Here is a 26,641-nt window from a genome sequence, read left to right on the forward strand (position 1 = left end):
TCCTGAAATCGCAACCAAGAAAATGCATAAACACAAAATTGCTTCGAATTTTTTAGCAGGCGCATAAAATATAAGGTATATAAATTGCGCTGTGAGAGCAATTACAATGAATGTCTAATGGGGTACCGGATCTGCTGCTCATAAATTTTCATTTACCCACATTAAGTAAGAACATTGTTAGTTTGTACATAATGAAATAAAATTGAATAACACGAGGACACGCGTAAAATTGCATTCTATTTTAAAATTAATCACCAGACTCTAGTTTTCCCTCGTCTTCGTTACAATCTTACTACTGACTTGCGTTAATCGTTAATATTATATCAATCAGTCATTAAGTCATTTTTACATTATTCTGAATTGATAAGAGTATAATAATTATTAAACACTTACGTAATATGGGTGGTTCGAAGGACCTGCAATATAACTGAAATCGTTTTGCAAACTACTAACGCTTATTTACTTAGTAATTACATAAATATTTCAAAACCTTTTTCGACTACAATCTTTCTTACTTGATATGTGGTAAGTAGGTTCTTCTACGCATTATCAAGTAGGTTAGTTTAGATATTAGTAGTATAATATTATTGCTGTAGTATTAGATACTGGCTTATTAACAAAGAGTTTTATTTTATATTTATAACCTAAAGATTATTCTTGGTATTGTTTTCCCAATAGCCTTTATACTTGAAAGCTATTTTTCCTCTTAATAAAGGAATATTACGAGTAAAGATAATAATCGTTTTGCTCGCTTGGAATTGTTTTGTTCGAACATGGTTCGAACACAATAAGTAAAACTTTGGTATATAATTGATTTATTGGATGAATATTCAATTAATTATTATTACTTAACTAATTAATAATATTATGTGTTTAAGATAGAGCTACTTAATTTTGTCAAATATCGAAAGTAAAATATTGTTTTACTAGCGGTCCCGGCTTCGCCCGTGGTACATATTTACGTTTTCTCTACATAAGAACCATCCTCGAACTTCAAGGAATATACCTAATAAAAAAGAATTATCGAAATCGGTCCACCCGTTCACGCGTAATGCCGTGACCAAGGAAAACGTGTTTCATTTTTATATACTTACATAGATTTTAAAATTTTCGGCCTGTGTTTTCGCTAATACATAATACAATAAAAGCACTATTTTCAAAGCAATCAATTTCTGCTTTTAGATTTTTAAGACTTTTAATGGATTTTGATCGTGATTTATTCATTAACACGTTCAAGACGGGGCCCGATTTTGGCTACTTATCGTTGGGCCGGCATAGGGCTTACAAGACCTGTTGGTGAACTTCATTTACGGCCGGCATCAGGTGGAAAGGACCTGTTACACCTTTTGACATTAAAATGAAATGTGTCATCCAGTTGAAGACTTTTTTGAATATTCTTTCTTGAAATGTATTGTTATTGAATCACTGCATAACAACATTAGACCCGTTTTTGAAAAAAATATCATTAAAGGAGGTTAAATTAGTAGTAAAATTATAGGATCTTATACACCTGATCCCGGCACTAGTGAATATGATTGCTAGTGATGTCAAATGAATCGACTATATAATTAAAAAAAATCTATTTATTTTTACCTCAAAAACAGTACGCGCTTCATTATAACAGTTATGACAATACGAGGGTGAATCAAAAAGTTCTTGGAATCACTATAAAAATGTAAAATCTATTTTCCAAAATTTGTTTTTCTCTTTGAAAAAAATGTTTTTTCTAACTATCAAAAATCTCAACCACGGCATCCATTGCCGCCTCATAATCGTAAAATTTTGTTAGATATATAATAATAGATATCAATAAAAAATCGCAACGTCTAATTATTATGCACATCACTAATTAACTAACCTGTCACCAAGGGCCGGCTATCGGGTTATCAGGCATCGGGTCTTTTAGATCCGATATCCGTCCTGCAAGGACAAAATTTCTTTGCAGGCCGTATCAGGTCTTTAAGATCCGATACAATATTTTTCCTTTTATGGGTACTATTTAGTGGCAGAATACCAGTCAATATATCTGTCACACTCTCACTACAAAAAATCCTAAAGTAAACTACCCCGGCCCATGCGATAGCAATAGAAATCTCTCTCCGGCCCGCGCGAATAGTTCACTTCAGGTGTTTTCGACCCGATGCCGTACTGAACGTGTTAAATTATGCAACCCGTCGTTTCTTATACTTTATAGTAAAGTAATATAAATAAATCGTTTTTAATACCTATTAAAAAGTCTTTAATTTCTAAACATCTATTAAATAAAAATACTGCTTCTATTTATTAAAGCCTTATTATAGCATTGAATCACATTGTATAGAGATAACTTTGACAGCTCACCTGTGAACTACTTTGAAGATATTGTCACCTTTGTGCATGAGATCTTTGTTCTTGGCAGCTATTTTTCTGTTGTACAGCAAAGTAGATAAGATGTTGATTTGAATGTTTTATGTTATGTTGTGAAAATGATTAAAAAGCATGATGGCCCAATTTTGTTAGTAAGTTGTTGAAAATAATATGAAAAACAGAAATATAGAGTCGTTGTTTGATTTATTTATGTTGTAAAAATTTAAAGTTTTAGGGTTAGCAGATTTAACGTTGTTAACACGGTTTTAACGTAATTGTTAACACGGTTTTTTATTGTTTGTGAAATAAAAGGTAGGTAAGGTCTACTATTAGTAGTTTTAATGAAATAAAATAATCTATGAAAAATGTGACCCAGCTTGCAACCTTTCATTTATATTATGAAAAAAAAGAAAATAGTAACAATTAACTTATTAAATACAATAGTAAATACCATCGTAGCTAATTGTAAATACTTTACAATAATATGATTAATTAGGAATAGATTAATATTCTATACCAATTGCTCAAAAACTATTAATTATTGTAGAGCGATGAGACTTGCGAGAAATATCACAGGAATAGACCCAATGTTGTACAAAATTAAAACTTTAAAAAGTTTGTTTCCAAGTGTGTCTGTGGTCAAAATCCTTAAGGTCCCTTCGCCTACAAAGTTTTAGTTCTAAAGTACTGAACCTAAAACTACTATAAAGAACATTAAATCGTAGAACATCAAGACCCCAGACAAAATCTCTAATGTGATCCGTACCGTGTTTATACATTTTAATTTAATTAAGCCTATGATATAAAATGTTCTAGCATTATAAACGTGCGACTCTATCTGTTTTTCATTCAGTAAAAAATTGGAGAACACAATATTATGGATCCTTATAATTAAAGGTCTTGATAGCTGTAGAGTTGGAGTCAAATATTGTAATAACAAGGAACCCCTAGATAATTTCTCAAGAAGCTAGTTTTAATAATTAATATGCCAAGAGTTAAATTTACAAAATGAGATAGTTATTGATTTGCAAATTAATATCGTTTCAAATTCCATAAACATATTTAAATATTATTATTTTGTATAATTACTGTTAATTAATATGTTAATAAATAAATGTCTATACTCTATAGTATTATCTATCTTTTTTATTAATTATCTTATTTAGGAAAACCAGTGTATGCGGATCAAGATCCTAGGCGACTGTTATTACTGCGTGTCCGGCTTGCCCGTCAGTAGACCGAACCACGCCTACAACTGCGTCAATATGGGCTTGCAAATGATTGATGCTATTCGGTATGTTATCCTTATATCCACTATATGTTTATAAATTGTTTAGTTTTTGTTTGCCAGGAGCTGAGAATAATTTGTGACTAACTTTGTAATTCGTCAGGTACTTCTTTTAAACTGATGATGGTAGAAATTGCATTATTTTCAGGTGTCAAAGATTACCTAAAAATACTAGAAATGTGATCATTAGTACTATTTATTTTTTGAATTCCCTCCTTGAAGTGGATATAGTAACAGAATACAACGGATCAATAATACCTAATATTTGCTTATAGTACCTAAATACAAACATTTTTAGACAAGTTACTAAAATATACCATTTTACAGGTTTGTCAGAGAAGCCACAGGATTCAATGTAGACATGCGCATAGGCATCCACACCGGCAACGTGCTGTGCGGCGTCCTCGGCTTGCGCAAGTGGCAGTTTGACGTGTGGAGCGATGACGTCACACTGGCCAATCACATGGAGTCTGGCGGGATTGCGGGGTATGCCTAGTAGCGTTATATACCGTGTAATCACGTAGCGATGAAATGTTTGAATAAAGAGATGAATTTTTAAAATGTTATGACGTATAAGTTATAACGGTGAACATTTTACGAATTGTAGTTGTAGTGCAGCCAGTTTTACGAATTATTTATTTACATAATTTTATTTTTTCATAAATTATTATTTGTGATTTAAAATGATATTCTGATTCCATAATAATAAAAAACTTCGATAAATGGACAATGCAACACAAAAACAACTTTTCAATACAAATAAATAGTTCTTATTTGCGCGTTCAAACAAACAAAATCTTCAGATGTATATTATTAGTTCAGATATTACCATGATCGCAATAAATATAAAATTAAAGGAAGATCATACTTTACCCGTTTAGTTTCTAACTTCATTTAAACCCACTTATAAAACTGTAAGCCTTGTCTTAAGATGAATATTCCGCTATGAGTTATAGAATTCCTGAGTTTAATTTTCCACGCAAAGAAGCAAGGACTCACAAAGTGTTGAGTACTTTTCATCGTTTTGACGTTAACTTTGTGATGTAGTTTTCTTCAAACAGAATTACGAAGGAAATATAGAAAAGGAGAAAACTCACTGTGTTTTATAAATATATAAATATTTTTTTTATATTGTACTAGCGGTCCGCCCCGGCTTCGCCCGTGGTACATATTTACGTTTTCTCTACATAAGAACCATCCTCGTACTTCAAGGAATATAATAAAAAAAGAATTATCGAAATCGGTTCAGCCGTTCTCAAGTTATGCGCTTACCAACACATTTTGGGATTCATTTTTATATTATAGACTAGCAGTCCGCCCCGGCTTCGCCCATGGTACATATTTACGTTTTCTCTACGTAAGAACCATCCTCGTACTTCAAGGAATATAATAAAAAAAGAATTAACGAAATCGGTTCAGCCGTTCTCAAGTTATGCGCTTACCAACACATTTTGGGATTCATTTTTATATTATAGAAGATATAAATGATACCATATTTGAAGAATACTGGTATTTTTTTTTTCAAATCATTGAACTTAGAGTTGTTGGCAAGTAGTGAGTGTATTTTGGAGATAATAATTATGTGTCGCCACTTAAGCCTCCCAAAAGACCGGGTATTTTTATTCTGTTGGCGCCTAGCCGTAAGTTATGGAAATTAAGCCATAATAATAATATTATTATTAAATTTAAATTCGAAATGCTCGTCTATTACTCTAAGTACATTATAAAGTAGACATTTTCAACTTCAGAACTTGGACGTTGCAAAATATGGACACTTCCTAGAAATTAGGGTACGGAAATTTTTAATGACACTCTTGTACGCTTAGCGCTTTTGAATATTTTATTTAAAGCGTTTAAGTTACAAAATGACGTGGAATTTATTCCGAATAAAGTGAATTATTGCCTCAATTTATAATATATTAGTTAAATTTATTAAAATATTACTGATGTAATTACTTATAATATTAGTTACGTACTCTAAAGTTTCATCCAAATCTGTCCAGTAAATTTTTCCTGAAAATAGTGAAAAACTTTTTCATTTACAATATTCATTCAAATCCTACAAGGATTTAAATTATACTTTTGGATAACGGTGCACAACGAGCGAATGCTCATTTTAACCCCGCTATCTCAATTTTTTTAGTGTAAACAGGCGTAGAGCATTATTTCGTTGTTCTTAGTGCATTCGAAAAGATTCTACACAATGTTCTGATACTGAACAACACTGAATTCGAGTTTTCTTTTACACTAAAAGACCACGAAATAATGCTCCTGCTCAACTCTAGTTTGATCTAAATGCTCTCTAAATGCACCATAAAACAATCACATCACAATTCAAACTCAAACTAAAACATTCATTTATTCAATTAGACTACTATTTAGTAGCACTTTCGAATCGTCATTACATGAGTATTTTTAACATTTACAATTATTAACCTTTTAGTATAAATACATGTTAGACAGAATTATAATAGATGACAAGTAGTTGACAGTGATTTAGGATCATGTTATAAACGGCTCTACATCCATACTAATATTATAAATGCGAAAGTAACTCTCTCTGTCTGTCTGTTACTCAATCACTCCTTAATTACTGAACCAATTTGCATGAAATTTGGTATAGAGATATTTTGATACCCGAGAAAGGACATAGGATAGGTTTTACCCCGGAAATCCTACGGGAACGGGTTTTTCTTTGAAAACGCGGGCGAAGCCGCGGGCGGAAAGCTAGTTTTATATATTATGTACTAGTGGTCCGCCCCGGCTTCGTCCGTGGTACATATTTCGCATTAAAAGGTAGCCTATGTCCTTTCTCGGGTATCAAAATATCTCCATACCAAATTTCATGCAAATTAGTTCAGTAGTTTAGGCGTGATTGAGTAACAGACAGACAGACAGAGTTACTTTCGCATTTATAATATTAGTAGGGATTAAAACATATTTGATATTTTGTAACCTTCCTTGAAACACATAAATTTTACCTTTTACCTTTTTACAATCATTGGTCATCCTATTAATTTCCGAGAAATACCTCTTTAAAATTAAGCAGTTAGGAGAAATTATATAATTACTTTGAAGGTGAATCGCAATTTGTTTTTATCTACAAAACATCATGAATTATTCATGCTATTATTATTTAGTGTTTAAAAATTTCAGCGAATTTGATCACGGGTCTAAATTCGAATTATACTAGAAATACATTGTATTTAATCACTCTTATAGGGAAATAAATAAATAAATAGTCCCGTACACGAATTACATTTTTTCTAAGGTAATTAAGAACACACACACGTTTGAAAAACTTGGTAACGTCACCATCATATTTTATTTTAATATATAGGTACCTACTCTTTGTTACTAATGTATGTAATGAGTAGTAAGGCATTTTATTTCATTAAATTAATTATTGTTCGCGAAAACTTCTCCTTTCATGCTTAAGCATTATTTGAGCATCATTAAGTGTTATAGCATTACCTTACTTTATGGCGATGTTTTTGGTTACTTAGCCGTAAAAAGGGCTATTCGTATGGGGATTATCTTTTAAATAATCTTAACTTGTGCCAGAACTTGTGCTAGTATTTCAGCTAATTGTTATTATTAATTACTGATTTAGTTTTGATAAGATTATTTTCGTATTATATTCAACATGAAAACTTTGATTAATATGAAAAGTCTGAATTTTTACTTCAAAGCTCATAACCAAGACATACTAATCCATTTTTAATGTTCTTTATATCCATACTAGCTTTCCGCCCGCGACTTCGCCCGCTCAGTCAAAGAAAAACCCGCATAGTTCCCGTTCCCGTGGGATTTCCGGGATTTCGTCATTTTCCCGGGATAAAAAGTAGCCTATGTCCTTTCTCGGGTATCAAAATATCTCTATACCAAATTTCATGCAAATTGGTTCAGTAGTTAAGGCGTGATTGAGTAACAGACAGACAGACAGAGTTACTTTCGCATTTATAATATTAAGTATGGATTATTTTATATTACAGTCGGGTTCACATAACCAAAGCAACCATGCTGCAACTCGGAGGCAAATTCGAAGTGGAGCCTGGAGACGGGGCTTCCAGAGAAGGTTACCTCGCTGACCATAAGATCGAAACATATCTAATTGTGCCACCTAAGGTAAGTGATATATGAATTTTTCTCAATACCGAAATGCAGGAGCTCATTTCAGTCACCTGTTACCTACTTTACAGATTTCACGATATCTTATCGAAATTCTTGAGATGCCAATTTATATTTTTGGCTCGTTTTGTTAAGGTGATCTTCGATCATTTGCCATATATTGCAGGATCCTAAATCCCTGTTCAAAGTTCAACTCATAATTTAAAATATATTAATTTCTTTCAATGATAATTAATGTGAAACATAGGCATGGAGAGCGATTAAATAAAGCGATAAAAGAGCAACTATGTAGGAGTAAAAAAAAAGTTATAGTATGTGGTGATTTTAATATTGATATACTTTTACAAACACAAACGGCAACACGAATTGTTAATTTGTTTCAGTCATTTAATCTGTATAAACTTTTTAATGAACCCACACGAATTACACCTACTTCTGCAACCTGTATTGATAATATATACTGCGACTGCATCTGTTTAGAGAAAAATATTCTCAATACACTCACTTCGGATCACTGTGGCCAGAAAGTAGTTTTTGAATGGGATTGCTTACCTGAATTTAAAAGAATTAATGTTAGGCCTATAACTAAAAAAGGCATTAATAAATTTAGAGATAATATTAATAAAAACCTGCCCGTACTGAATGATCAATCCTGTCATAATAATCCTTGTGAAATGTTTAAAAATCTTTTTAATTTAGTTCATAATGAATTTGAAAAAATATTTAAAGTTAAATCTTTAAATATTACCAAGGATTTACCATTTAGTAAATGGGCGACACCTAGCATACATAGGTGTAGGATCGTTCTTTATGAGTTATATGGTATGAAGCAATATAATAAAGACCCATCTTTTCTTAGATATGTTAGAAATTACTCAAAAACTTTTAAAATTGTGTGTTTTACTGCGAAGCGTTTGTATATCAGAGATAAAATACGCGACTCGGATAATAAAGTTAAAACAGTTTGGTCTATTATTAATGGTGAAATGGGTAAAAGCAAATCAAGTAATACCATAAAACTTGTACATAATGGCATGGTTATTGACAAAAATGCTGATGTTGCGCTTGCTTTTGAAGATTTCTTTAGTAGTGTCCCTGCTAGCATTACTAATAATTTAAACTCGTCTTCAGTACTTGCAGAGACCTTTTTGAGGGACCATGTTGCGGGGTGCAGTACATTATTTCAATTGCGTCACGTAACTGCTAATGATATTGTTACAGCATTTAAGACACTTAATTTAAAAAACACTTGTGATCTTTGGGGAATGTCCGTAAATTTAGTTAATAATATAATAGAAAATATTGCAAACAATTTAGCTTTCATATTTAATAAGTGTTGTGACTATGGTACATTTCCTAATTTACTAAAGCTTAGTAAAGTTATACCTCTATTTAAGAAAGGCGATCAAGAAGACTGTAACAACTATAGACCTATCTCGATTTTACCAACATTAAGTAAGGTATTCGAAAAGTTAATATTAAACCAATTGACTAGTCACTTTGCTTCTAATAATTTGCTGCACACCAAACAGTTTGGTTTCACAAAGGGGCGCTCAGATGCTGGAGTTGCACTACTAACACATATATATAAGGCATGGGAAAACTCAAAAAATGCTTTGGGGATATTTTGTGACCTCTCCAAGGCATTTGACTGCGTTGAACATTGTACATTATTGCGTAAACTTAATCACTATGGGATTAAAGGACAAGCTCAGAACCTCATAGCCTCATACCTGCATGATAGGATACAAACTGTAGTTGTTAATGGAGAACGTTCTAGCGGTGCGTCAATTAACATTGGTGTTCCACAAGGATCTATTTTAGGACCCTTCTTGTTCTTGGTATATATCAATGATCTACCTTATTATTTACAGGATAGGTGTGAAATAGTTCTGTTTGCAGATGATACCTCATTAATATTCAATGTGGATAGGCATGACCCAAATGTTGACGAAGTGAACAGTACTCTTTTACACATATCCGACTGGTTTACTGCTAATAATTTATTATTAAATGCCAAAAAAACAACTTGTGTTGAATTTTTACTACCTAACGTTAAAAAGTTGAGCAGAAATATTACCTTGAACGGGGAGGTATTACACCCTACAGAATCGACTGTATTTCTTGGGTTAACATTGGACGAGAAACTACAGTGGGGAGCCCATGTCAACACCGCTGCAGGTAAGCTCAGTTCAGCAGCATATGCAGTCCGAAAGGTAAGGCATCTCACCGATGAAGATACAGCTAGATTGGTTTATTTCAGCTACTTTCATAGTATTATGTCCTATGGAATTCTACTATGGGGCAGGGCAGCAGATATAGAAACTATATTTATCTTACAGAAAAGAGCCATTCGCTCTATATATAATTTACGTGCTCGGGACTCACTAAGAGATCTCTTTAAGAATACTGGTATCCTTACTGTACCATCACAGTATATATTTAATAATATTTTGCATGTACACAAAAATGCCGACGTACACACAAGAGTAGGAGATAGACACTGTTATGGCACAAGGAACAGAAATAGAATTGAAATGCCATTTTTCCGATTAGCTAAAGTTAAAAATTCATTTATGGGTCAAGGTATACGCTTGTACAATAGAATTCCTCATAATATTAAAGAGTTTGGTAGTGCTAAATTTAAAACTTATGTAAAAAATATATTAGTTCAGAGAGCCTATTATAGCATTAAGGAATATATGGAAGATGAAAATCCATGGAGGGTTGTCGCGTAAGAACCACAGGACAGTTCTTTGGCATATTATGATATATTATGTAGTTAGATTTAAGTTACAGATTATGTAATATTGACAATATGATTTTAAAAGAGCAACTATGGAGTTTCTTGCCGGTTCTTCTCCATAGATACTGCTTTCCGAATCGGTGGTAAATGTTAAAAATACTTATGTAATGACGATTCGAAAGTGCTACTAAAAGTAGTCTAATTGAATAAATAAATGTTTGAGTTTGAGTTTATGGAGTTTCTTGCCGGTTCTTCTCCGTAGATACTGCTTTCCGAATCGGTGGTAAATGTTAAAAATATGACGTTTCAAAAGTGCTTCTATAAGAAGTCTAATTGAATAAATAAATGTTTGAGTTTGTGTTTGAGTTTGATTATTAACACAATGCGTACATAAGCTAAAACTTGTGACAAAATCTGTAAACTAAAAGCTCTAACGCTTAATTTCTAGACGTCCTTTAGCTCTTAACCTTCCTTTAATACGAAACTCCAGTTAATTAAATAACGTCATTATCACAGAACAGATCTATCATCCAGCACAATACGTGGAGCGAATTATCACAAGCACTAAGAGCCCTATTGTTCAGATACCATTAATCACTTCTAGAAGGTCGACGTTTACTTGGAGATAGGAGAAATATTAGCGCCGTTTTATTGTGTATGGAAGAAAATGGTCAAATTAGAGATTTCTTCAGGTGCTATTGATGAGATTTTGAGATGACTATTGACTAATTTAATTATTATTAATTTGTTGACTTCGAATAATTGGAAGGCTATTGATATTATTATGTATTATAACAATTTCTACTATCAATGTCCCAAAAGTTAAATATAAACTAGACGATTTCAAATAAAATAATGAAGACAGTTATTGATTATTGTGGTACGTCTTGCAGGAGTGTCATAACTGAAACGTCAAATTATATGCACATGCTCTTTTACATATTAAAGTGGCATTGCGCAATGAAAAATTGCATATTTTAAAGGAAGGAGTAGTGTCTCCATTTGTAACAGTCACAATTTATATCACAAGCTCACAAATGCAAATTTTCTTGCAATTTGACATAGGGACATTCTTGCAATTTTCTGGATATTGCAGTACAAATGTCAAAGCTTAATGTGAATGGAGGTTGTTATATTTTGTGAATTGAGTCATACGATGCAATGCTAATTGCCTATATACTTTTTGCTAATACTTTTATTGTTGGAAAATTTATTATTTTATAAGCTTTCTCAGCCCTTTTTACAGTTACAGTTATGTATGTATTGATTGATTGAAAAGCTGTCCTTCCAGGCATTCAGCTGAATTTTTCATAAGTCTTCGTGAAAGTAATGAAAAAAATACAGACTTTGAGCCACTTTTAAAAAACCTCAATATTTCGCGTCTATCACTATTGTAAAATTATATGTTTATTGTAATATTATTGGTTTTTCTTTTACTTAAGATCTTCATAAACCGTAAACTCTTATATTACTCGCTATTTACTCCACTGACTTATACGCAGTAGGTATTCAAAGCTCAATCTATAATATGAATTCTGTCAAAGGCTCCGTCCATAGGTCAGGAAATTGGCAATGCATAGATCCGATGTTACTATCCAACGCTTGATTGAGCAGCAATCTGAAACTTATACATAACATTAGTGTAGAATAATATTGTTGAATTGTAGAGGGTTTGAAATATTTACTGCATAATAATTGCTATATGGGAAAATTACATGTATTTGGTAGTTATTGCCGAGATAGTTTATTCTTTTTTAAACTTATTCGTCGAATAATGTATAAAACTACCATTTAAAAAAACGTATTCTAATTGCCCGTATTTGACAGTTTACGACTTACGTGACATTTTAATATTATCGTATAATACTTTATTGGACGGATAAGTTTTATCCAAGCATTGGAAAATCGCCCCTTATTAATATTGTTTATCTCGACATTAGGAACAACTTTCTAGGCACGGCTTAATAAATACTTACACAAAGTTTAATGCAATTATAGTACGTAGTACGTAGATGATGGTAAATTTAATATTACCTTGTTTTAAATCCACTCATCTATACTAATATTATAAAGAGGAAAGGTTTGTATGTATGTATGTATGGTTTTCACGCATAAACTACTGGACCGATTGTGATGAAATTTGGCACAGACAATCTTTAGACCCTGAGAAAGAACATAGGCTACCTTTTGTTGAGAAATATGTACCACGGGCGAAGCCGGGGCGGACCGCTACTAGTAGGTATAAAATTTCTAAATGTAGGTCCATACTTATATGCGTAGTAAGTACCTACTTAGTCTTTAAAGTCAAATAGCTAAACGCAAAAGTATTATAAGCGAAAAATGTTGAAGAAAATATATCCAGTTTTCAGTTAATGTTTAAAATTCAGTTTGCGAAGGTGAAAAGATAATTTATTGGATCTTTCGCGACTATTAACTTCCACCCGAAGTTTAACATCTCTTTGAAAGTGGCTTACAATTTTTGCCTCTAATTAAACTTGGCAGCCACTTTTACAAGATTTCCGAAGCACAAAAGAAATAGCTTTCGCCATTTAATAAAAAGGATTCAAACAAACTTTGATGTTTTTGGAGAAACAGAAATCTAGACTGTATTTGTAATTTAAATTTTGTGACTCCAAACTCGGTCATTAACTACGCGTTTTGTGGCCTTCCTTAAACTTTGTAATTGTTATACGAAGACTAATAATTGAGGTTGTTTCTGAAAACATTTTGATAAGGGTTTAATTTTGACCAAAATGACTTAATAACTGTTATAAATTTAAGTATTGTGTCATTACTAGAAAATTTAAATTACTATTACTACATATCTTTCAATAGTCGAAGTTATTATTATTTATTTTTTTAATATTAATAATAAAAAATTCAAATCATGTCTTTATTTTATTTATGGACCATGACCCCGCTTATTTTGACAATATGTTCAGTTCCAAAAATTCCTTCCGTTTCTTTTCTAAATATTTTTTGTACAATTCAGAAAAACATTATTCATGCATATGTACCAATTCTTAAATGTTTCCAAATAAATTTCGAACTGAATGTTCTATTACAGAAGCCATCAGAAAACGGTCGTCTCTCCGTCTGTACGATTGATCGGAAGGCAAGCATCGTATCGTCGATATACCAAGACGTGTCACCGACGAAACCGCGGGATAGTATTAGTCCAGCGCCTTCACAGCACAGCTTCGTCGAACAAGAGCCTCCTAAGGTTACGAGAACGGAGTCTATGAGGAACCCTGGTAAACTTTTACATTCATGTTAAACAATAACGCTTATTACTCTATGCTATTTAAGTATGTCTTTGAAAATTCTAAGCGATAATTATTTATTGGTACTAAATAAAAGTGAATTATTTTAAGGGAAGAAAAAATCCTATCGATATCAGTTTGTCTATTTCTGAGATTAGCCAGATAGATAACAATTTGCTGTTTTTAGAGTAAAAACTATATAATTGTAATACGCAATTCCTTAAAGAACTAGATTTTGGTATTACAAACAGACAATGTTAATTTTATATTTAGAGAATGGTATCTATTTCTGAGTGCTATCGATCTGAAATTAAATTCGGAAACCAATTAACTGAATACGATAGGAATACAGACGGAAAGCTATTATTATTTTGTCACCAATATCAATCGTGGGCACAATAACGTTCAATCACGAGGCCTCTTAGAATTAAACCAATCAGATCATTTATCAATCTATTCTAACTTACTGTAAGGAACTAAATTACTATTGAATATAGGTTTATGTTTTACTATTATTCTTTTAGAATAAAATTCTGTAACAATTATAGGATGTTATTATTTACTAAGGCTATGTCGAACATGTATTATATGCGCGTAATTTACACACACATTGTATATTGTAATAGATTCATCATCAGCCCATATACGATCCCACTGCTGGGACATGGGCCTCCCTTATGGGATCAGGCAATAATTCACCACGCTTTCAAAGTACGGGTTGGCGGATGGCACATGTCGTCGAACTGATTCTTCGACATGTCGGTTTCCTCACGATGTTTTCCTTCACCGTTTGAGTAAAAGTGTAATAGATTCGTTACTCCCTTATTGATATTTCTCCATACCTTCTATCAGTAGGACTGGGTCCATTTCTGATGAAATACATTTTCTTTCTTTGTTGAAACTAAAATAAAAAAATGTTGTGTGGTTTTATGAAACCACGGTAAAAGTGAAACTGTTCGAACGGTTCCGAACACTGCTTTGTGTAGCGCATGTCACGTGACGGTCGGCTGCCGAGTAGGTATACCTACTCGGCAGCCGCGATACACGCGACATGCGCTACACAGACCAAAAAGTTTGAGACGATGTAATAAAAGTTTCACTTTAAAAGTATAATAACATTTCTAATTTACTATAATATTTTGTTATTTTTAATCTTACAGATTTAAACAGACGAGCATCAGTAAAGGTGGTGGCTTTTGAAAACAATAACGCTACAAGCGATACAATTGGCAATGGTACTGTAGTTACAAAACCAAAGAGCAGAAGTGGATCTATTATTGGAGCAATTAGTCCTATCATGGGTACAGGTGAGATAAACATTGAAATTGATACAGCATTTATAAGGAATAAACATAAAAAAATGCTAAATATGCTCCTAAAACTGTCTGGATGTGGATGTGGTGTCAAGATACTCTTTCAAAACTTATTCGTATCTTAATGCTTTATTTCCGTTATTTAAAAACTAAATGAAAACATTTTCTTGCGTCTAAAACTATTATTTTATTTCGGTGAAGATAACCTTTTAAAATGCTTCGTAAAAATCAGGTTCTCCATTTATTCCCGTTGTATATTTCAATCTAAATTTAAAGAATTTAAATATAAAATGTAGAAATATACATATTTAGATGTTATATCTATTCTTATACACCTAAAAGAGTATGCTTTTCATCTGGTATCAAGTATACTTGAGGTCTAATTTTGAAAATGGGGTGATATTTTTAAAAAGGCTCAAGGTGGATAAAAATAGGATCATGAGCTGTATTAATATACTTGAAGGTCACGTCTAATCGTGTTACTGAGTTTAACACAGAGTACAAAATATAATAAGGTTCCTAAGTATGGTTCTATTAAATTTTAATATGGCTGTAGAAAATTTAAGATTCTGTAAACTTTGTTACTGAATTCATCTTCTTACAAATAGTTTTTCATTTTAAGTATTTCTATAGTAAAATTTACATACAAATGTGACATCTTTTGAGTATACAAAAATAGAAGTATTCATCATATTATCTTTGATAGTTTCATGAAAGGGGAGCATAATTAAAAAGTTTTTTGATGCTACAGTTATTATGTTAGTATGAAATTTATTTAGAGCGTTCTAGTATAGATCTTGAATATTTTCTTTAGATCGTTCTTCTGAAACTCCGACACCACAGCGAGAGCATTCAGCACCGATCTTTTCTAGAATGTTGAGCACAATTTCTATGGATTCCACTAGTTTGTATTTATCATTGAGATTGTCTATAATTTTTTGTGAATACTCTCTATGGTCATTGAAAGTTGTGGGTGATGTTGTTTGAAGAAATATGTTGTTTTTACTTGTGAGATCTATTGGACTTCAGTACTTTTTGTTGATATTTTTGGAATTATGTTTTGGGAAGTGTTATGTTTTGGTACTGGTATTATCTGGTAAATTTTACGTTTGTTGTGAAAAATTCCTTTGTTTGGTGGATTGCATTGTATTAAAATTACCTTACATAGGTATTTCTTACCTTATCCTTCGTTTTTAAAAGACACATTGTCATGAAATAAATTACGATGGACTGTATCTCACTTTTTCCATGACATAATTCATTAATTTCAGTCTTTTACGTGGTATAGGCATGATTATATTCTTTGGGTGACTAACAATAGTAAACTATCCGAGAGTTAACTGTATTTAGTTTCTTTAATATTATTTCAGCTACACCAGGAGTACCTAGTAGATCTCGGCCGTCGAGTAAAATGACAAAATATGTAGAATGTTGGGGTGCTGATAAACCATTTGCAAATATTACTGATTCTACTCTGGCGAAGAATATTGGGATATCGGTAAGTTATAGATTCAAATATTAGAAGAGTTGTTGTCTTCTTAATATGGACATGTTTCAATACCATCTTTGAGGTGTGGTGCTTAGCGCATTTTAACCTGTTTTTTTTTACTGGATGCGAAATATTATTGTAGCAGAAGAAGTCCGCCCGCAGAAGCGGAAATTGATCGGACTACTTATGCAATTTTCATAATATTTTCATGTACGATGTAACTATTCAATGATGGTTTTTTCAAATAAGTTAATGTTTTCATTTCAGAGTCTGGCTATGATTGAACAAAATTTACTTCCACAAAGAACATGCTGTGATTGCAGGTACCGATTCTTTTTCGTTTTGCAAAATTTTGTCAGTAGATTTTTTATACTTTTTGCGTTTTCTATAAACTTACACAGAATCCCTATTTTAAGACAATGTTGATTTTTTTTTAAACTTATCAAATAGATACGTAACAATCAAATCTCATTTTTCAGTAACAATTCAGAAGGCATGAGCCCTATCACTCTCTGGTTCAAGAACAGGGAGCAAGAGAGTCAATACCGCGGCCAGTCAGACTCGCAGTTCAAGTACTATGTGGCATGCGCCTGCGCACTGTTCCTGTTACTGGCTTTTATACAGCTGTTGACGTTGCCCAAGTAAGTGAAACTATATAAATTTATAAAGAATAGAAAAAATTCGATCACGAGGCGGGACTCGAACCCGCATCCTTTCGCGCCATTCCGGGGCGGATGCCTGACCAATTCAGCCACTCGTGACCCGCCAGAGCAATCGAATTTATTCTATTCTTTCAGTTTTATGTGTCTTTTTTCTATTCTTTATAAATTTATATTTATAAAGCATTTGAATGCCATAAAACCAAAAATATAAATTCAAGTGAAACTATTTTTAACCATTTTTTATCGGTACAAACGCCTCTCTTGAAGTATGTTAACTTTTATCTGTATCGAATTTCATCTAAATCAGTTCAATGGTTTGGCAAAAAATGTATTTTTTGAAAGATCTAAGATTTTGTATGTATTTTTTGTATTTTTTGTTTAATAGACAGTATAAAGTAATAGTCTTACCTGGCTCTACTAATAAGCTCTGAGCTTTTGTAACATCGGTAACTATTTTTTTTTTTAATTTGTTTAATGTAGGTACAATACAAACGTTGTCACGTTCGATGAATCAATTTACGAAACGAAGAGTCTTATCCCAATGTCTAAACAAAATTTTCAAACTTACTCATATAAATTCTATATTAAATTACATACCAATGCATTTTTATCCTTAAAACCTACAACTGACTACAAATAGTGTTTTTCTATACTAAACTACCAAACATAATTTAATTTTCAGGGGAGTAGTTCTATACGCATCATTCGGACCAACGCTCATAACACTAGTAGTGTTTACTTACCTCTCGTGGTATGATGGCAATTTTCCACCCAGAGGCATGCATCTACTCACCGATGTTGATTTGTATGCTGATAATTGTGCTAAGCCGGGACAGGTGAGATTTTTATTTATTTTTCTATGATAACTATATATACTAGTTACTTGTGCTTAAAAATTAAATAACGATATAGGTACAATGAGCATGATTTTGATCAAATTGTGCTTCAATCAATACGTCCGTCCGTACTCTTTAAAGTTTCGTTTTATAGGTACTTAGTTAAAATTAAATTAACTGTAAAATGTACACATATTAAACAAACAAAATCTAAACATATTTTTTTATTAATGTTTTATACAGAAATAAAAAAAGAAAATAGAGATTGGAAAATGGTATCATCGCAGACGGCTTAGTACACTCATTGTTATTGGTGCACATGTATGTAATAATTAAACGCACTGTATAAATAAATTGCCGCGGCTGCAAGAACTTCTACGGACTACGTCCATCTTTGAAGCGCCAATGCAAAATGATCAGTAAGCCAATGTGTGAACAGGAATCTTGGTATCCTTCATTTTTGCCCAACACATTGGCCCAACACCTTGGCCCCATGTGTACTGACTACTGCCGCTATTTAACTAACTCGGTCAAATTATAAAATAATTCTATTAATTTATTTTATATTTACAGGTAGTAGCCAGTAATTGCTACATAAGGCTAACCATGTTCATCGTGTCATCACTTCTCATCGGTGCCTGTGCTGTTATTAATTTGGTAAATGTTATTAACTAGAAATTTATTTACATTTTAAATTAAACTAAAGTGAGAAGTTAGCTAAATCTCTATCATTTGTGAAAATATAGGTACACTTTGTTATGCAGTATATACTACCTATACTCGATGTTTAAAATATAAATTTATAAATGATTTCAGTTCGAAACATATCTAATACACGAGTTTCCAAGCGAAGTCTGGGCGAAGAATTATACCAACGCAACGAATGTTACTCCTATAACTATTAACATTGATGTTGAATCTGCACCTGTAAGTATAAATATTAATTTACTTGTTTTAATTTAAATCAAAATCATAATTTATTTTATTTTATTTGTTACACTTTACTGTAGTACAATCATTAAATAACAAGAAACAATATAAATAAGCAATATGGTACCAGAAAGATGTAGCACAATTACGGTCTTATCACTAAGCAGCGATATTATTATATTATGCACTTATGCTTTGCTTTATTGCCATACAGAATTCATGAACAAAACAAAACGTGCCTTCTATAAATAAATTTTTAATTAATTAATTAATTAATTAATTAATTTATAGAAGGCACAGTTAAAGAATATAATCCAAAAACATTTACATCAGCTTACTACATTAATTGATATAAATATAGATAAGTCAATAAGGATATTTTAATATTCTTTTAAGTATGTATTATAATAAACTCATGAACGGAAATTATAATACCGTTTTTATTTAAATAAGCACTCCAATAAGGCATGCATTAATACATTGGTTGGCGCGTGAGCGTAGAACCGAGAGGTCCTGGGTTCGATTCCCGGTGGAGACGAAAAAAAATGTCTCGGTCTGGCAGTACACAGAATGCTGATCACCTACTTGTCCCTTAAGAAAATCGGTGAAACAGATGTATAATGCATCTGCCCCTTACCCCACTAGGGGACGTGGGACTTCACTTAATGCAAACAGTTATGACTCTACTTATTATCTCTACATATTCATTTTATCATCTTATACATGATTAATCTTGCTGAAAACTTACCTTTATTTAAGCCTTTATCTTACCGTATTAATTGGTATGCTCAACAAATAATCATTTATTATTTTCAGAGTTATCTCTACAGTTCAGTTTTAACTTTGGCCTCGATATCAGTATTTCTACGGATCGGTTTTGTCCTGAAATTGGTGTTCATGTTACTGACCTTGATCACTCATATAACGCTATTTGCGTCGGCTGAATTGTTCAGCCAATATCAGTATAAGGATTTCGATACTGAGTAAGTTTATTTGCTACTAGCTGTGCCCTGCGGTTTTACCCGCATTACTACGCTCTTATTGGTCTTAATGTGATGATAAACATATAGCGTATATTATAGCCTTCCTCGACAAACGGGCTATCTAATACCGAAATAATTTTTCAAATCGACCTGTAGTTCCTGAGATTAGCGCGTTCAAAGAACCAAATAAAGAAACTCTTCAGCTTTATAATATTAGATAGTATAGATGTGCAAAATTTAGGTATTTGAGGTAAAAATACTGAGTAACTAAGATGTTTGAAGAGATTTGTAAGATAAAAGTAATTTTATCGATTTTAACTTTTGACTAATGTGATTAGATGATATTTTCCAGTTATTTGACTCTAAAAATTAAAACTACTAAGCAATTTTTCCGGCTACTATCTATAATTTCTGTGAAAACTGACATTAGTTTCAATCACTTCAGGCTGTTAGAAGGGGTAGTGAAAAACCAAAAAAGAACTATTTTTCAAGAAGTTTATTCAAAAAATAAAATAATATTCTTCCAGATTTTCCATGCTACCATACTCAGCAAAAGCGGGTCTTGTACTAGTGTTTCTCGCGGCGTTACTTCATATTCTGGACAGACAGATTGAGTTCACATCCCGCACGGACTTCCTGTGGAAAGATAAGTTGAAATTTGAGCAAGAGGAAGTGGAAACTATGAGGGGTATCAATAAGGTATGTTTTAGAATAATAAATTTATATACATAAATTGAAATAAAAGTGAGACATACAAGATAAATTAAACATGTCTCCATCTCTTGTAAATTCAACCTCAATTAACTTGAAAAACTATTGTTGGACATAGCAATAAAATTTATGACAAGATAATTATATTATGTTTCTTCCATTAAAAATATTATGCAAGATATTAAACTTGCAATCCGTAAAGTTATTACTAGCGCCATCTATTAGAAAACTAAGGAAACTACGAAAATAACGTTTGGTCAAGAAGTTTATTTTTGTTAGATTAGAAAGAAATGAACAAAAACATGGTACCTATGTATAGGTAGGTACTTGTGTTCAAAAGTATGTTTAATAAAAGTTGCGTAGAAAATAGTAAAATGTGTGTGTGTCTTTTTATGGCATATACCATGGCTAGTGTTTAGATGAGCTATTCGAGCTCATACCTGCTGCGGAATTTCAACATCGCACCGCCCGCCACAAAGCCAAGAAAAAAACAGTAAAATGAATAAGATAGAGTCGTAGAGTTGTTAATAATATTTTCCATATTCTAACCAAATTTTTAATATTTCAGATACTTTTAGAAAATATTCTACCGGCACACGTCGCTCAACATTTCCTAACCTCAGTTGCTTCAAAGGTATGTTAAAACTGAAAGAATTTTTATTTGTAAAACGTTTGCTCTTTTTTAATTTAATTGTTAACTCTTTGGTCAACAATGTCCTATTGTTATCTATTTTACAAATGCGAAAGTTTTAAAGAATGTATGTATGTAGGTATGTTTATTACGGATTATCATACTTGCAAGCACAGATAATACAATACTATACCACTTGGCAGCTTACATCCCAGACAATAATACAGATAACACATAGGCAAGCTAGAGGAACACTTTTGCTAATTATTCATACATAGTACCTAATGTTTTCAGAACGACCTATACCACGAACGTTATTCAAGTATAGCCGTGATGTTTGCATCTATACCGAACTACAAGGAATTTTACGATGAAACAGATGTTAATAAACAGGGCCTTGAATGTTTGAGGTTGCTCAATGAGATTATATGTGATTTTGATAAGGTTAGTATTATTTTAAGTTAAATTGCATATTACACTATCTATAGCTGTGTTCCGCGGTTTGACCCGCATGACTCCGTTGATATTGGGCCTTAGTGTGATGATTAGCCTGTAGCTTTCCTCGATAAATGGGCTATTTAACAATAAAATAATTTACAAATCAGACCCGTAGTTCCTGAGATTAGCGCGTTCAACCAAACAAACAAACTCTTCAGTTATAGTTCTTTATAATATTACTGTAGATTATATTAGGTATTCTAAAGAATCTTATTATAAAATGTAAAGTCGTTTACGTCTAAATTGTTACGTATTTCTTTTTATCAATTTCTTTGGGTCAACAAAATATTACTATACGTATGGAGGAGACACCACGAACAAAATCTGTGCGCCATTTTTTTGCTCTAACTAAGTTTTAAAAATTTTTATCTAGTTAGGTTCTTACCGATGAAAGTTATTCCTTTGCACATTTCCGTATTATTTGTATTCTTTGTGCAATATCGTAACACACACGAAGGCATATTTGATGCGTTTCACTTTAAAACCATTAAAAAAAACCGCTCAACATACGTCATGTGGCGTATGTTGAGCGGAACATAAGTGATGTAGGCGGTGTCATCTCCATATATGTATATCTCAATGATTTTAAGATTGTTATTTATTTTTTTAATTAAATAGTTTAATTGTGCTTATTATATACTTATCAAGTTTTATATTATTTCCAGTTATTGCTCAAACCAAAATTTAGCTGCATAGAGAAAATAAAGACAATAGGAAGCACTTATATGATTGCGTCTGGGCTCAGACCGGGGAAGGAGGAACCTATTGTAAGTTAATTTTGATACCTATCACTATAATTATTATTTCACTACCAATATAATAATTTACTCCACAAAAATGTTTTAAATTATTGCATGTAACTAAACAATTGAATTCTTCGTATTTGTTTAACCATAAAACCATTTACCAGATCATTTCAAAATGTACCTGTAGAATCTTAGTTTATTTTGTGTGAAAACAGCAATTTACTTGCTTTCATTTAACCTAGGTTTTTATCATTAGATCTAGACATTAGTTTATTTTATTAATGACATAGAGATACGATCTTTCTTCCTTCTTTTATCATAGAAATATCTGGGTTATGTGTTTCAGGATGCAAACAGAAAAGAGGAGCACACAGTAGCAATTCTGGTGGAATTTGCGATCGCTCTCATGACAATACTTGAACAGATCAATAGGGAGTCATTCCAGAGATTTAAGTTAAGAGTCGGTTAGTATTATGTAGATTTATTTAAACAATACTAGACTTTTTCTTCTGCCTGCGACTTCTCCCGCGTAGTCTTAAACTTAACATCACGCATTGGTGAAACCGTGAAAGCAGATTGAAAATCGGGGCAATACTTTTTGAGTTTCTGGCGAACAAATAGATAGACACGTGCAAAACTTTTTTAATAATATTATTTAGTGATAGTGACAATTATTAATATATATAAATTGAATGGATTTTAACTGTGCTTTCAAAGTAACGATATTTACATAAGTATTATTCCACACCAATACATCAATGGTTATAGAATATACATCTATCATTTTGTGCATTAAATTTTCTTAATGAAAATTTCATAGAATGATTCTGTTTGGTAACCACTATACCCAATAAGTAAGATTTCTGACTATCGAGTAATATAGAGTAAATAAACTTGCTACAGAAGAAACACATCTTTTATAACCTTTTTGCCAGATTTTGGGTTATGGCAATAAAATAACGAGACAAGGTGTTATAACGTCCGATTTATTTAACAATACCTGGTACCTTTATTATTTTACAGGTCTAAACCACGGCCCCGTGATAGCTGGCGTGGTTGGTGCTCAGAAGCCCCAATATGATATTTGGGGTAACACAGTGAATGTAGCGTCGAGAATGGACTCTACGGGAGTGATGGGTAGGATTCAGGTCACTGAGGATACTGCTAAGTAAGTTATGTGAAACACATTTTAAGTTGAAATGAATACGGTTTTATTATATAGGTATTCTTCGAAATAAATTTCTTAGTTTTCGGCTGTATTGTCAAGCTTTTTATGTACATATCGTATATGTATCGTATCGTGATATCGTAATTCGTTTTATACCTTAGTTTTTCGGAACTATTTTATTTGTACATATCAAATTTAGTTGCGAGGAATATTAAGGAACAAAACTTTAACGCCTATAGTTTCTTATTTTTATTTATTCTTTATTGTAACTACATAAAATTTTTAGATTGTGTGGAAACACATTTTTGCGTTACAAATCCACTAGGCGTATTTTTTAAGCAGAAATGTGAAACCGCTCCAATAATAATATAATTTCTATAATGCCCTCTAATTAAATACAATCAAATCAGATATAATTATATAAACCTATGCTATGTTCTAGATGCTAAATAACCATAATATTTGCTGCGCCCTATGGCCTTCTATACCATACTACATCTTCAATTTTATTAATTTTAAAATCATTGCATACATTTAGTGCATTCGCGAATGTACATACTATTAAATGAGTAATACTAATGTTGTTTTCAGGGTTCTAATGAACGCAGGCTATACCTGTGAGTGTCGTGGACCAACATACGTGAAGGGAAAAGGAACGCTCGTCACTTACTTCGTGAAAACCCCAAATGTAGGCGGAGGTCTTTAAAAAAGCGTGTGTCCCGAGCACACGTGTCAGAAGTGAAACTTCTTTGACAATATTCAAAAAAAACCAAAATCGTCGCCTTACGTGACGTGATGGTGTTGTCATGACGCGACCTTGAAATTTTACTCTCAAAGTAAAGAAGTTTCACTTCAATAATTATAGTGAAATATCTCTTTATCAACTTGCCAATGTGATTTTAAATACTCGTTACTTTCTATGTAAGTTAAGTAGTTCAAGTAGAACAAGGATTTAGTTTTAGATAATTGACTTTAATAATGATGAAATGTTATTATTTTTTAAGACCTTTTTTGACAGCTATTAAATATACGATAGTTACTAGTTACATGAATAATTGTGAAAGGTATTAAATTTTTTTTACTATAAGTAAAATTAAGATTATTTAATAAACTATTTCGTTATTGGAAATTATTATTTTACACCATAACTTTTATCGCATTTGGACTCTTTTTAAACTTTTGTAATATTATTTATTTTTCTGATACTTTCGCTGTTCAAAAGATGTATTACGTATATATTAACTCTTAATATTGTTATAAAATTTACCAAGGGCCTATTTAATTAAAATTAGAATTTTTTAAATATTGTACAATTTATAAAATAAAAATAAAAAATATTAATAGAGTTTATATAAAATGAAGTATAACTTTCTTAATATATTTATTTAATTAAAAATAAAATACGTGCTTTATTCGTATTGCAAGACTGTAAATAATTTTGAAATAGATTATATTTGTAGATGAAATATTACTAATAATTTAAGTATAAATTTTAGTGTTTTCTTAGTAATTTATATATTACAATAGGAATGTTTGATATCGAAGTTTGGTTTAACATACATGTATATACTTTAGTTGTTCATTTTCTTTAGTATAAAAAATAAAAAAAAAAATTGATTTAAATATATTTATTTGTAGTTTTTTCTTCTGCTATCAAATTGCTTAGTAATATCTATATAATATTATATAGATATAATATAATCTCTTATATATAAAATTCTCGTGTCACAATGTTAGTCTGCATACTCCTCCGAAACGGGTGGACCGATTCTCATGAAATTTTCTGTGCATATCGGGTAAGTCTGAGAATCGGCCAACATCTATTTTTCATATGTACCACGGGCGAAGCCGGGGCGGGCCGCTAGTAATATATATTATATCCGGATTTATTATTGTTTCGTTATATTTATGTAATATACCATTAAAAAAATTCTTCCACCCAACATGTATCCTATCGTTTAAAAAATATCTGTTTAAAATAATGTTTTAGTTTCTTATTCATAAAAGAGAGATGCATTTAAATTTAATTAATATAGGAACAATTTGACTTATCAGCCTAATCTAAAGTAGACCTAAAAAATGCATCGTTATTAATTAAGACAAAATACGTTTATAATTATAAGATAGATGAATATCAGATAATTGAAATTAAAAATATTTATTTTTATGAAATTAAATTTCAATAAATTACTTTCTAAAAGGTGTTTGTTGTTTTATTTTTAAATATTTATACTTGATGCTTTATATTAAAGAAATTAAGGACACATTTTTAAATGTCCTTTATTGTTGGGACATATTATTATTAACTATTAAAAACATGATTTTCATATTTGTAAGTGTTTGACTGACCTGTTGACTTGGTTGGTAGTGGCCCTGTCTTCCAAGCCAGAGGTCGTGGGTTCGATTCCCACCCGGGGCAAATATTTGTGTGATGAACATAGATGTTTGCGCTGTGTCTGGGTGTTACATAATATCTATATAAGTATTTATTTAAAATTATATAATATGTATGTTTATCAGCCATCTGTTTTCCATAACACAAGCGAAAGCTTAGTATGAGATCAGATCGTGCCGTGTGTGAAAATTGTCCTGAAATATTTATTTATTTATTTGTTTTGAAGTAAAGACAATTTTTATAGCTTGTCAGTGCTAAGTAACTAGTACAGTTGAAGATTTAATTCCTTTTACTTTACTTTACTTATTATTTCAAGCCTATAAACGGCTTCTGACAGTTAAATCATCACCATCATTACCTATGTTACTACAGCTAGGACGAGGGCATCCTATGAAACAATTTAATAATTATTTTCAATTATTATTATTTGTATTCTTTAACATCCTGACATGCTACCCGCACGACGATTCGTAACCGAATGAATTTGAATATCGAACCTCAGAAG

At 31.7% G+C, this 26,641-nt stretch overlaps 1 protein-coding gene across 1 annotated transcript in view; it reads left to right on the forward strand.

The window, feature by feature from the left end:
* Positions 1-24,743, forward strand: part of Ac76E (adenylate cyclase type 2 Ac76E) — a 188,065-nt gene extending 163,322 nt beyond the window's left edge. The window contains exons 7-26 of the mRNA XM_090108127.1: positions 3,513-3,640; positions 3,962-4,120; positions 7,630-7,762; positions 13,579-13,765; positions 14,935-15,081; positions 15,902-15,991; positions 16,458-16,585; positions 16,844-16,899; positions 17,056-17,217; positions 17,921-18,074; positions 18,648-18,731; positions 18,891-19,001; positions 19,821-19,987; positions 20,515-20,686; positions 21,267-21,332; positions 21,624-21,773; positions 22,493-22,594; positions 22,920-23,037; positions 23,597-23,741; positions 24,333-24,743. Coding sequence (XP_089964253.1) covers positions 3,513-3,640; positions 3,962-4,120; positions 7,630-7,762; positions 13,579-13,765; positions 14,935-15,081; positions 15,902-15,991; positions 16,458-16,585; positions 16,844-16,899; positions 17,056-17,217; positions 17,921-18,074; positions 18,648-18,731; positions 18,891-19,001; positions 19,821-19,987; positions 20,515-20,686; positions 21,267-21,332; positions 21,624-21,773; positions 22,493-22,594; positions 22,920-23,037; positions 23,597-23,741; positions 24,333-24,447 — 2,574 coding nt within the window. The 3' untranslated portion in view covers positions 24,448-24,743. The remainder of the gene's footprint in view (positions 1-3,512; positions 3,641-3,961; positions 4,121-7,629; positions 7,763-13,578; positions 13,766-14,934; positions 15,082-15,901; positions 15,992-16,457; positions 16,586-16,843; positions 16,900-17,055; positions 17,218-17,920; positions 18,075-18,647; positions 18,732-18,890; positions 19,002-19,820; positions 19,988-20,514; positions 20,687-21,266; positions 21,333-21,623; positions 21,774-22,492; positions 22,595-22,919; positions 23,038-23,596; positions 23,742-24,332) is intronic.
* Positions 24,744-26,641: the final 1,898 nt, after the last annotated feature.

Source organism: Colias eurytheme, chromosome 12 (genome assembly GCF_061535395.1).
Source record: "Colias eurytheme isolate Ceu_HAF_F1 chromosome 12, ilColEury1 Martin Lab GWU primary, whole genome shotgun sequence".
Taxonomy (NCBI): Eukaryota; Metazoa; Arthropoda; class Insecta; order Lepidoptera; family Pieridae; genus Colias; species Colias eurytheme.